The following is a 13,871-nucleotide window of genomic DNA, read 5'->3' on the forward strand; positions in this document are numbered from 1 at the left end:
CCAAAAGCCATGTTGTTCCCTTTTACTCTTGTACTTTCATCAGATGGTAAAAAGCTCCAATTCAAACTTCTTAATGCACATGCATCTTTAAGGGTTAAAATGCAATACCTCATTTGAATCTCTTAATCTCCTGACTAGCAGCAATGAGGCTAAAGATCATAACTCTGTACTGAGGTTTGGGTTTTTTCCCTCTCTTTTAACCAAAAGAATGAATTTTCATGGCATCGCCTGAATTTGTCACAATGAGATAGAGAACGAACCTTGCAATTTCTTCTCATATAGGAATGCTTTATGACAAAACAAGCGTTTGCGGTTACATCACATGGCAGCAATTGGACAAATTCTTAGTGTTCATCAAAACTCATGATTTTGCTAGCTGGTTGGACAGATGAATATGAAACTATCAGATTGGTATAAAAGCAGCACTACTTGTACAGAAATGCTGGTTTAATAAGTTTACTGTTTCTGGCATGGCCTTAGTTTTATGGCAAAATGGCTCTGGATACAAGTGCCTGAAAACAGCTCCTACATATGAATCACACTGAAAAAATACACAGGTTCAGGTTTAATCATGTTTACAGTACAGACACGTACTCTTTTACTACTTATGAGCATGCACTACATATTAATCATTACAGAAACAGAATGTGTGATAATATTTTCAGAGCCTCCATGAAAACATGCCATTTTTTAATAGCTTAGTTGTTAACTACAGACTTTCCCTTGCATTCCCCAATGTACATGTTAGCTAATAACTATTTTGGTATTGGCTGTGATTTTGAAGCTGTATCATGTCCAGCTTTATAAAAATACATTTATTGATTAAATTATATCATGCCATACTATTAATACTAATGCAAAATGAGTATCTTATTGTTCTTACAAAAATCCCACTATTCTTCAAATATTAGCTTGTAAAAGTCAGATATAGATTATTATTACTATTCCTTTTACTATAAAATTATTATAGAATCACAGAAACTTGATGATCGCTAAAGAATGCATCATTTAAGCACCTAAAACTTGCTGTGACAACACAATACAATGTTTTATATTGCTCACAGGGATGCCACCAGAGACTGCAAGTTCTGCAATTTACTGTGTAAAAAATATCTCTGAAGTCCTGAGCTGTGGGGGAATGTGAGATATACTAAAAGCTGTTTTCTCAGCTGTCCACTTCTACTTTTCAGTAGGGTGCTGCATACTACTTTTGCTAGTTATGTAAATTTGATATATAAGCAAAGGCATGTACAGTTTAGGGTAGATGATACTTGATGTATCAGAAATCCATGATAATATATACCAATATTTTTAAAAGTCATCTAAGCAAGGAATTGATTTTCATCCCTCTCCAAGGTTTATTTCAGGGTAATAAAACTGTTTGCCAGTGACGGTACTGGAACATTCCAAGTTTGGACAAATCGGCTGAAACTGGCAGGTCAAACCCGTCTCTCCTCACTACTGTCCCTATTATCTGTCTGATACACTACTTACCTATGCTAACCTCATTAAACTGTCCTTCCACCCACAACTGTTCTTTTCCATAGCCATCCTTTACTGATGGCTGATTGAGTTCCTCTCATCCAGGAGCTTCAGGGTGTCTGATAGCTGTTTCCACATGAGATCTCTCTACAAGTCATTTGTCAACACCTCCTCTCCATGCGTTTGCTCTCCGCTTTGGACAGACAAAGAGCAGAAACCCTCTGTTGCTGCATGGTCTGGGGATGACCTGCACATACAGATCCAAGTTTACTCCACCAGCTCTCCATTCTATTATGTATGTCATTTCTAGCATGGAAGCTGTATCATCCTATGACTGTGGATTTGAGTCAATATGCTCCTGCAGAGAGGGAGGACATAATATTTGGGACAGCCTACAGTGAGCTCAGTAGATCCACTGGATTTTTCCCTCCTTTGGGCCTCCATTTCCATCTGGAATGTGAGTCTACCAGGAGAATGCTTGTTTTATGGTTCTCCCAACCTAAGCTTTTTTCCTGTACATAATGCACATTCCTGAACTTATGATTAATGACCTACGTATGGTGGCTGGGGGAGGAAATAAGGAAATGTACAGTTGGAAGGATTCTCCAGAGGCTCAGAGGAATCTCCATAAAAATGTTCTTTCTACCTCTTTTAGGAACGGCATACTCTGACCTTCTCAGCTTCTTCACAGTAATGGAGTGTGAATTTCTTGATTTGTGGGTTCATTCCCTTAGCATTTGTTAACATTTTGAGGTTAAGCCACTGCTACACTTTAGTTGGTGTCATGATGATTTATAAAGTTATGGCTCAGCCAATGCTTTAAAAATTGGTTTCTGATTGCATGTAAGGAATGAAAAGTGGTCTTTGAGTAAGAATATTATGAACTGTAACCCACAGATCCTGAATTCAGTATCTGGCTTTGCTATCAATTTTCTATAGGATCCACAGCAACTCAGTAAGCATCACCAAGACTGATCAACTGCTTCATGCAGTAAATGGATGAGAGTGTACTAAAATCAAATCCCTCTGTTTATAGGATGACAGCACTCTAAATATGTTAGCTAAGGACTTTCATTCTTCTGCTCTAAAAAATTCACCGTATAACACTGCAACATTTGTCATCAGTACTAATGTTAGGTTTTGTCACTTGAGGACATGTAAACCGTTACATTAATAACACCAAGCAGCAGCCATCATGAAACTCAATATTGTACCATACTGTACCATGCCACTTGGCCTGACAGGGCAGCTGAAAGCTGCTAAATCCAGAAGTTACCAGCAAGAAGTTATCAGATTAGAAGAATTTCAATTCAGTGGTCCCATTAACTCCTCTTGACCCTACTGAAAGCAAGCACGCATCCATCAGGTCAAGTGGTCTGTTCCTCTCTAAAGCTCTGTCTAATGTTTGCAGAGTTACTAATCTTAAAAGTTTATCCAGTCTACGACATTTAGCCCTCCATAAAATCTCAGTTTAGATCTAAATATGGTTTTCACATTAATCCTTTGAACTGGTAGAAAGTCCACAAATTGTATGCCTTTACAGCAAAGTCATGACAACTGTAAGAGTAGATTCTGTATATCATTTTATATCTGGCTTAGAAAACCAGAGAAACTAAACTGGTACAAATTAGACTTCAATATAAATCGAAGTGCCTACACATAGTTCTTCTGGTTTAACTAAACTGTTTTAACATCATGCTTATTTAACCTGATGTGGTTTATAATGCCTAATATGATGCAAGAATGCACTTATTTGTGCTAGAGGCAGAAAGTGAAATTTGCTTTCTAAGGGACACATTCCAGTTCCACTACTTCGGAAAACCTCTGCCATTAATCGATTGACATCCTGTAGATTGGATTGATGCTTTTTACATGTTTTGTGATAGCTGTAATAAGATGACAAAAAAATTGGGACGTAGTGGAGAAATTAAACAAACAGAAAACAACACAGTTTATTAATTCTATCAATATAAATGTCCTAATGATAAAGATACTAATCCATGATTCTATTTTTTATCTAGAATAGATAGGGTCAGAACTTTTGATCTGTATTCACTTTAAAAAACAGGCATGTAGCCCACTGGCTACTGCACACAGAATGTAGAATACATTTCTTCCTGTGTCTAATGCATAAGGAAGATAGGGATATTTATATTAGAGGCTGTTGCTTTTCCAATCCTATGTTCTTGCTTTGGAATGCTCCATATCTGCCAGCAGGCACTAATGTAGTATCATACTGAACACCACCAAGGCTGTATGGGCTTTCCTTAAGTCACAAGATTTTCTGAGAAGGAAGAACTTGAATTACATTGGGCACATTGTTATCATTTCATGTCTCTTGCAGCAACATACTATGGTAGATCCCAAATGTTTTCCTAACATTAGCACTTTCTGATTCTGAGTGTTACAGCTGCACTTGCAGAAAGCAGTGAGCAGCATTTAGCAAATTGCTTGGGATGTAAAGTTCAACTTTGATCATACTGAAGAAAACAAGAGATCTATGTCTTAAGCCCTGTCTCTAGTGCTGAGAGGAGACTGCTGAGAAATGATAGAGGAGGAACAGCTTGGAAATGTTCAGGGAGAGACAGAGAATAAAATGTAGAGATGTATGAGCATTACAAGACATGGGAAGACTCACTGACTTGAGTTACATTTACTTGTTCCCTTTGGAATTTCACCCCTGCCTAAATATAAGAAAAAGGGTAAAACACCTAGCACACTCCGTTTACAAATGTTTTGGATGTATTTGGCTATCAAGGTGGCTCACTGTTCTTGAATCTACCTTTCTTAATATTCTTATCCTATTAACACATTTCTATCCATCACCATCTATTTTGATTACCTTTTTTTTCTGACAATTTTCTCTTTCTTTTTTTCTATTTCCACCATTACAGAAACCATTCCAAGGTTTCCTCTCGATAAGACTTTTTTTTTTTTTAAAAAAAAAGTACAAGCACAGCTTGGAGTACAGAATAAAGTAAACTTTATAGAATAAAGTAAACTTTATGACATGCTGGGTCCAAGGAAATCCTTGCTTGCCTAAAATTGTATGAACCCTGTAACTTTAGGGGAACATTAGCAGTTTTGAGTAAGTGGAACATACAGAGATAAACATGTAATTACATGATCCATAATCCTATCTCAACAGGATTTTTGAAACAATGGTAAAAACCTTAAATCCTCCCTTTTTCATGACAGAAGAGTGGTAGAAAAGGTCTGAATCTTGGCCTGTCAGGTTACTGAACAGGAACGGAAACAGAACACTTCAGCCAGGACACCCTGAAGAGAATTAATGTAAGGAAACCCTGGGTGCCTACAAGTAAAATGCCCACTCAGCACGTCATTTAAATTTTTCTCTTTGGCTGAGATAGGCACCCCTATACAGTAACTTATCCCACTTTGGGCACTTCTTTTATGATGACGTTAATTATTCCCTCTTGCCTATTGCTTGCCACTAGCCATAAGAAAAGCCAAAAAAACCAGCTTGTGTCTTCCTGGCTAACACCAGATAAGAACAAATCTCTGGAAGGTCATTTCCTGTGGCTAGACCAAAATCTGAGGATAAAACAAAGCCTTATCCTGTGAATTTTATCCTATGCAAGGTCCACTTTAAAAAAATTTTAAACTTCCACAAAGTTTAGGTTTAGCATTGTTTAATTTAATGTGTTTTACTTTAAAACTGGAAAGGACTCAGCTAATCTGTAGTGACCTGTTAACCCAAGTTAGATGTTTTGGATTGTGTGGTCATAATAACTTTTGATATATCAAAAATATTTTTTTTTGGTTGGCTTATGTCTTTGTCGAAATAGGAGTTATTTTCTGGATCATTTAGAAACTTAACATATTAGAAAGAATGATTACTAGCAGGCATGAACATATTCAATATGTTGCAGCTGGAGTTCAGGGTACACAAGAAAAACAGAACTGAGTCTTCTCTATAATTTGTCAAGAATTCCAATGGCAGGAAGAGCTCAGACCACGATTGTTAAGGGAAATTAAGAAGACAGATGACTAATGGGAGCTAGTTTCCAGACACAGGGGACTATGAACCAGCACTCCCCACTACCCCCAAAAAATAAAACCCAAAAATCCTTGGGTAAATTTGTCACTGTATATAAGCTATAAAAAAGTATTTATTTTATTATTTTCTTAAAAAAATTGGGTCTGCATTTTGGTTATTTCATACTGAGTTTCCTAGTCTTTCAAGCTCATATTAAGCTCTGTAATAGCGCTAGCTGTAAACTCACAAATGTTCGTATCTAGACCATTGTTGAAAAAGTCCTCTACATACTGAAAGCATCAGGACACAAACATTTCCTAGCACTTCATATGCTGGGATGGACTTGTTCCCAAAGAAGTGAGTAAGTGTAGCAGTTTCTCTGGCACTTACTGTCCAACACACATGTGCTTTTCTTTTGAGTTATAGAGCTGAAGGTCTGAAAGGGACTCATAGCAATCAAATCATCATAACAAAGTGTCTAAAAAGGTCAAATAAAATGTCTAGATGTGCTGGCCAATCATCTAAATCATCCACCAAAGAGTTCTCAACAAGAAAATACTGCATTACTGTGTAGCCTTGGCCGATTACTCACAATTTTTATGAAAAATTAGGCTTTTAAACTGTTTAGTCAGCTGCGGTGTGTTATGAGAAAAATTAAAAAACAACAGGATCTGCAACTAATTATAGACGTGCTGGACACACCTTAAAACTTATAAAATGCTTGTTATTTTAAAGAGAATGAAGATTTAACAAAAATCACAATGGTATGTCAGCTGTATGTTTAAAAGGTTTAGGCATATATGTATTAGGCATCTATAATGTGTCTGTGAAGAAAGAGGGAAGGCAGAAGAAACATAAACAAGCAAATTTGAAATGTATGTTAAAATATGCCACAAAAGATTGTTGGTGAATTACAGCACCAACTTGCAAGTGATTTTCTCATGTAATTAAAAGGTCAATGCAGTTTGACCTGAACCTGGGATTTAATTTAAATTTAGTTGCTGCTTTCTAACTATTGGTTTCAAAAGTTTCAGGCAGAGGCGAGATGAAGAATTTCTATGGAATCCTTTTGTTGTACCTAACCAGATATTGACTCCTACCATCCAACGACACATCAAGCTATAGGCCACCATTGATCCAATATAGCTTTGGTTTTCCATTATAAAAGGTCCCCTTTCATTAGAGTTTTAAAGGATCTAGTGTGAGAAAGTAAAGACCCTGTATGCGTGACCTGAAATAATCTAGTCTTTATAAAAGGCCAACAAATCATGGAGAATCAAAGAATGCGCCTGTGGCTGCAGAGGTTTTATCTGAGCCTAATCTAGGGGTCACTGGAAAATTTAATGCATAATTGAAGATTCATCAAAAAGAACTTCTCAGATTAAAGGCTACATTTACCATGTGAATGGGAAAACCTGGTGTGTTGCTTTGCTTCTGTGCTGTTTGAAGTCAGTTTCTTTTTTTTTTTTTAATTTTGAGAATAAAAGAAACAGCTCAAGGAAAATGAATAATCACATCAGGTGTTGATTTGTCCTCCTAAAATGCAGCAGCTTTCTCTGTGGAAATGGACTTGCCATACTTATGATAAGTGATACCACAAAGCCTACTACCTCGTTCTACCAACCAGGCCACAGCATTGCTCACTTGCTCTAGTATTTAATATTTTGTTTGCTTTCAGAGGGTTTTTCTTTTCAGACCTTGGGCAAAGGGTAGCCAAGTGTAAAAACAGTCCCACTGCAATTCCCAAACTGAAAGCAGAATGTGTTTTCTAAAGCTCATCTTCTGAATTATTTCTTATATAAGAGCATATTATTTTGAGGGCTTTCTGAGATGCTCATGATGGAGAGCTGCCTGGTCCCAGGACAGACACCTGCCATGGAACAGTGGCTCATGGGGCACAGTGTGGGCACAGCTCAGGTGGGAACATGTGCAGAGCAAACAATGGGAGTGAAGCACTGACTGATTCACCTTGCTATTGACCTTTAAGAGCACTGAAGCACTTTCCACAACAAAATAAAAAGCCATTTGATTTCAAGAAGAAGAAAAGAAAGAAGGGTTCAGGGACATTCCTCCAGACAAAATGTCTAACAGCACCATCTTGAGTTTATAGAAGACCTCATTCCAAGGGATCACTTGGGTGTCAAAGCCATGTCAAACAACAAAACTGCCAGCGAATGGAGAATTCAATACCCAGTACAGCATGTGACCAGCTATGCTGCGGTTAGCAACAGCAAAATAACAGAGGAGCAACTAGTAAGGAAGGAGATGGCAACTGCCTCCTGTGGAGTGAACAAATCTCTAATTTGAGGGGAGGAGGAAATAATGGCTGAATATTACTGAAAAACAAATAACAGGAAAACAAACCAAAATGCTATGGCATCTGCCTACCCTGTTTTTTTCAAAACATGAATAATTCTGTGAAGGCCCTGAGAAACCACTATGTCTCAGCTGTCCTGACCCGCTGCAGCTGGGATCTCTGCCCATGGGGTTAGGGACTCCACGTAAGTTCAAGCCCAAACCCAAGCTATATTGTAGATAAGCCTGTAAGCAGCCCCATCTCTGATCTTGTCTCCTGGACCAACCTTGGTTCTATGCTAAAAGTAGCTTGTCTCCAGTGCTGTCCATGGGCCATATCTCCTTGGTTAGACCATGAAGCTGCGTTGCAGAATTTTCTCTGGTCCTGTCTCCTTTTACTGCTGACCAGGGTCCCTGTATGGACCCAGTTCATCATCTCACTTCTCTGGCACTGCTGAGAGAAGCTGCTGCTTCTGGTCCTTGCCTTAGCTGTGCTGCTGGCTGCTGTGCTTAGCCTCCTCCCTCCTGCTCTCAGCTGTGCCTTGCTCACCTGGCTTCCTGCCTTCACCCCAGGCCTCTCCCACCACTGCAGACTCAGCTGAAAACACTAGGACTGGGCCTGACCTCAGCTGCTGTCCCTCAGCTTCTGAACTCACCCTGCCCATGGTTGCTGCCACGCTTGGCTGTCAGTTCCCCTGTCCCTAGGAAAGCCTGATGCTCCCTGCCAGGAGGGAAGGCAACCAGAGCCAGTAATATTCCCCCCTTTATACCAGTGGAAATAGAATTAATTTCAATTTGCTCAGCAGATCATCCTCTGCTTTGATAGACCATTCTGAAGCCCTCAGAAACCAACCCAAATCCTTCCTTTCTCCTCAGCAAGCTCTACATTGGCAATGAATACAGACACAGCCTACATCCAACGACCCAGTGCTATTCTAACTAATAGCAAAATTCTCATCAGCTTCAAAGGGAGAAGGAACAAACCTCAGGTCTCAGTCCTTGAACCCACAAAGAGGATGACAAAAGCAGTCCCCTGCAGAGCCTCTTTTAACAGAGGCCTTTATCAGTAAGACATGGTGGTCTTATTAACTTACACGGGGAATGAGCATGGAGAAATGCAGGATCTCTGCTAGTACAGAGATACAAATATAAAATGGATATGCTTATTAATAAAATGACATGTAATAATTTGCTATTATGAATTAATTTATAATACAATATTATTATTTAGACCTAGCACCATATCCTCTCTTAATATAGTTAAATACTACTATATTAATATAGTACAGTTAATAACCATATTAATACAGTTCAAATTTACTTAATATATCCATATTTGAAAGCTAAATGAACCTTATGTTCTATTAAAGAGTTATAAAGAAAGTTGTAAATGTTTAATTTACTAAGCAGTTGTTAAGCTTATTTGCCCTGCTGCTCTTCCATAAAGATGTGGAAGGCTGAAGTCCCTTGGGAAACTGGTTAAAGCTATTTCTACAATATGATTTTGACTAATGAAGTTCAGTGGGTTATAAACTGACAAACTACTGACATTATTTAAAGACAAAAAAAGTAATCTCTTACCTCCATTATCTTTTAGGTGCAGTGCTATCTTGGTGTCATCTATAAAGGAAATTTGAAGTCAATTGCAGGAAAATGCATTTTTCTACATCATGAGTCATTTTATGACTGACTTTCTAATGTCAAAGAGATTCCACTATTGGAAAATGATCTGCTACTCAAAGAGAACTAGATTTCGGTGTTCTTACTTATACTGAGCAATGCTTTACTTTCTTACTACTAAAAAAACCCCATTTATGAGAGTTTTACACCATAAAGGAGGATTCAAAATACTAGTCAATAAGGGTGCTAAAGTCTGTCTCATAACGCTTACAAGTAACTCATTTATGTTACATGTTCAGGCATAGCTCGAGTATTCTATCATATTAAGGATTATATGAACCAACGTATAACAATAAAATAAAACAATGACTTAGCTCCTCTTCGAAGAATCATAAAAAGGTCTACCAGTTTTAAATCCTCTTATTTCCATATTCCTCTTGTGAGCCTTAATGAACAAAATACCAGGGAATAATGCTGCTAATGCAGTCCAAATCCTACACTGACAGTTTCTAAATTTCTCCTGCTCCACACAAACCCAACCTTTCTTGTAAGTAGATTTCCACCTTGATATCTGTTCAGCTCAAATTTTCCCGTCACAGACCACATATAAAATCTGCCTGTACTTTGTACCTTTTCTTGTGTATATATACAACTCCAACAGAAAACTCCCCTGCCCCTATTTTACAGATGCTGTCTGAGTTATCTTTTCTAATATCCTGAATTTTTTCTTGAAGCAGGAAAGCAGGATATCTCAGCCACAGAAAGACATGATTCAAGCAGCCAGTGGAACTACGATGAGAACTGACACACCATCCCTTACCCAGTTAATTTGGTTCAGAAGCCTATAGAAACTATTTCACAGTAGTGAGCACTACATGTAAAGAACAGTGTCAACTGACTGGAAAAAAGGTAAACAGGCAAATTTCAAAGAGGTTTTAAATTTGGGTTATCTCTGATTTTCACCTGGTTAAATAGAGTATCTAAACAGATTAAAATTTCATTAAGTCTGTGATGGGAGTTTCTTCACTAACTTTAGCAGGGACCTCTCCTTCTACTGTTTCAACAGGTTTTGGACTATGGCCTTTCAGTTAAAGGAATACAAAAACCTCATTGTAACCACAAATTCTCCAGAAGTCTGCCTGGCTCATCTGTGCCTCCCTAGCGCTGCCTCTTCTCCAGTACTCCTCCCCACTACACTTTACTATAGCAAGAACAAGTTGCAGTTTAAAAGCAGTAGCGGATACTTGAATTCCTCCACTCCTTCCACTGCCCCAAAGAGAAAAGGTCAACATGAACACGTACTTAAAGGAAATAATTTTCTTTTAGCCTTGTAAATGACATGTTTGCACTACAGAATAATGCCGTGTATATACTTCACCTTCTGTGGGCAGGCTAGTTGGCAGGTGGGAAGTGGTGGACCCTCTGGTGGTCGTTAAAACTCTGAACTTTGTGGTGGTTGGCAGAAGGGTGGTGGTGGAGTATGGAGGTGTTTCAGTTGTATCTATATTCTTGTCACAAATCTTATCTTTTGACTGTTAGGAAACAACAAAAACAAAGAAGACAAATCTCAGTGAATACTGACACTGAATGAAGACTTTCTGCATGGACAAGCTGTCAGGATAAAAAGAATGAAAATGTAAACCCTAAATCAAGGAATTGCAAGAGCTTCCCCTCCCCCTCCTCCCCCTCTTTCTTTTATCTCCTTTGAAGTGCCTTTACGCAGCATTCGGCAACATACATTTTTCATTTAGCTGCAAAACATACAACTCTCAAATGTTAATGACAAGGCTTCAAAGTCATCCCTGAATGCCAAACATGTTATTTCCCCCAATCAGATTTTAAGATTATCATTCAAATTTTCATTCTTCTATTGTGAATGATCACTACCATTGGTCTTGGTGCTGTAACACATTAAAAAAGATACATGGGAATTAACTTGTAGCTCTTCATAGTGAGTAACGTGTAGTTAACTTGAGCATTTAATTAGGCTTTACATGCATACAGAAGAATATGTGTGTATGTAAAATGTGTGCATGTATTCAGCCTATAGAATATTTATATACCACACTATAGAACCACGCATTCACTATATGCCCTTAATTCCATATATCAAATTTTCATATATTATATGTATATAATGATTATCATATAAAATATAAGTATTATAAAACATAAACTATGAAACATAATCATACAAATGATAAAACTATACTGGCACACCATGAATAATGTTCACCCTTATATAATAATCTAACTTTTATTTTTATGGACAAATATTTCAATACAAATCTCAAGTTTGTTGGTTTGTTTTTTTCTGAATTTCTTTTTTTTTATTTGTTTGTTTTGTTCAGTTAGTTTTGTTTTGTTTCTTAATTTCTGGACACTTAAAATTCTACAGGTGTAATGAATATTTTCTTTTATGGATCACACAGTTTTGTAGAAAAATACATCCAATTAACAACTAGCAAATTTGGGACTGCCCATAACTCCTGCTGTCCTTATTCATTTTGATGAGAAGTGGAATCCCACAGAGCCTGTTCATTTTATTGAGATCTGGCTGTCAAAACCCAGTGGGTGTCGTCTTTCTTTTAATATGTATGGGTATTTTATTTTCCTTTACCAGAAACAATATATTACATTAGAAAAAGATATTAGCACCTGCAGTTAATTATTCTTTAAATTTCTTCATGTTTTAGCTTGATGCAATTTAATCAAAATTTAGCTCAAAATCTGTATCACAAAGAAGGAAACATTACTATGAGAAGCCTCATTATTCGTCATCTTGAAAGAATGCATCTAAAATTAACCTCTGTATTCTAATTATTGATCTTTCATTGAACTCCGGTCAGCTCAGGCCTTATTCTGGAAGAAGCTAAGTAAACTGTTGCTTCTACTCCAGAGAGCCCGAAAGCTGGATTGTGAACAGCGATTAAGTAGCCTAAAACTGCAAATCAAACTATTAGTTTCTCAGACACACTTAGTGTATTGATAACTTTCCTCTCAGATCATGTACTAATGCTCCTTGGAGCACAACTAGTGTTGTGTTTCAGCACAAGAAGGGAGAAATAGAATAGGATGCTACTGTCCTGCAAAGAGCATGTTTTGGATAACTTCATCTACAGACACAACTGAGTCCTAGCTAATTATAATCTGGATTAAAGCAATACACAGATTGTGCACTATAACAACACATACTCCCAGTAAACCTATTGTATGTTCTTGAAGAGGCTGTCCTCCACAGACAATAAATCTCGCAGAAATTCTGTTCTTAAATCAGCAGATTACAAACTGTAAAGCTGCAGCTTCAAGGCCATGTAACAAGACAGATGTAGGATGCAATATAGGATGTTACTTTGCAATTACAGTCGTAAGAAAAAAAAAATTATTCCATTAAACTAGATTTATACTATTACTTCTCTTTGCTTCTATTGAGAATAAAACAGATTGTTCTTTTCTAACTAGACACTGGGGCTATGTTTTGCCCTCAATTTCACCTGACATTGCACTTCAGAAGGGCTGTGTTGCTGAAACTCATGAGAGAATTTAGCCTTTGCAGCCAAAATGGAAAAGTAACTGCCTTTTTTATGGCCATTGGGAGATTAAAAGTGTCATAAATTAATTTGTTTCTATTACCACAACACCCAAATGAAAAAAAAACAAAACAAAAAACGCAAACCCCCAAACAAAAAAAAAAAACTTCTAAAGGGAATACACTGGGAAAGAATTAGCAGTAAGATATTTATATGTGTGTCTTGAAAATTAACTGCTCTGGTCTAGAAGTACCCCAAATAACTTCCAGAGGAGGCACAGTCCCTGTTTGGCAGTCCACCAGTAACCGAGTCAGATCTCTTTCTCGTTCTCTCACTGCCTTTCTACAAAAGGAAATCCAATGCCATGTAGCGGTTTATTATTATTTTTATTCTTTTTTAAACACCACACCCACCTCCCCCTTTGAATTCACCTCTGTAATATCTTCTGTACTAAATGTTTTGGCACGATTCCATATTCAAAATGTGATGCCTGTTTTTCACTTGAGACTACACTGGCAGAGGACTTTCTGAGATGAGGAACATCACAATCTCTTCCCCTTTTCACACAAGGGTCAGAGATCTAAGAGAAAAACATTGCAGGGACACTGTTTTGGGGCAGGCTTTCTGGCATTTTAATTTTTTATTCAGAGTATTTTCTTAGAGATAAAATTTTTACTTTGTGTCCATTTTATTCTTTCAAATGGGGAGTAAAATTGCTCAGCATATTTTTCTTTATTATGCTTTACAGCATTTCTACTGAATGATAAATATAGCACGTCTTTGGCCTTGAAATCATGCTTCATAATCTGAATAAACTAATCAAAAGCATCACAAGGATAAAAATGGCCTCTGATGGGCTGAGGATGTAAACTACTCACATACCTCTTCAGGACAGCCACTGTCTACCCAATCTTGCCGGTGACGGTCAAATCCACTGGAGCATC

The 13,871-nt window shown here is 37.5% G+C and overlaps 1 protein-coding gene across 1 annotated transcript in view; it reads right to left on the minus strand.

Annotated features, from left to right (window-relative positions):
* LOC104406210 (plexin domain-containing protein 2-like) overlaps positions 1–13,871 on the minus strand; it is a 56,509-nt gene that overhangs the window by 17,035 nt on the left and 25,603 nt on the right. The window contains exons 4-6 of the mRNA XM_010015129.1: positions 13,810–13,870; positions 10,776–10,929; positions 9,359–9,397 (exon numbers count right to left, since the gene is read on the minus strand). Coding sequence (XP_010013431.1) covers positions 9,359–9,397; positions 10,776–10,929; positions 13,810–13,870 — 254 coding nt within the window. The remainder of the gene's footprint in view (positions 1–9,358; positions 9,398–10,775; positions 10,930–13,809; position 13,871) is intronic.

This window comes from Nestor notabilis, unplaced genomic scaffold (genome assembly GCF_000696875.1).
Source record: "Nestor notabilis isolate BGI_N333 unplaced genomic scaffold, ASM69687v1 scaffold7785, whole genome shotgun sequence".
In the NCBI taxonomy this organism is placed as follows: Eukaryota; Metazoa; Chordata; class Aves; order Psittaciformes; family Psittacidae; genus Nestor; species Nestor notabilis.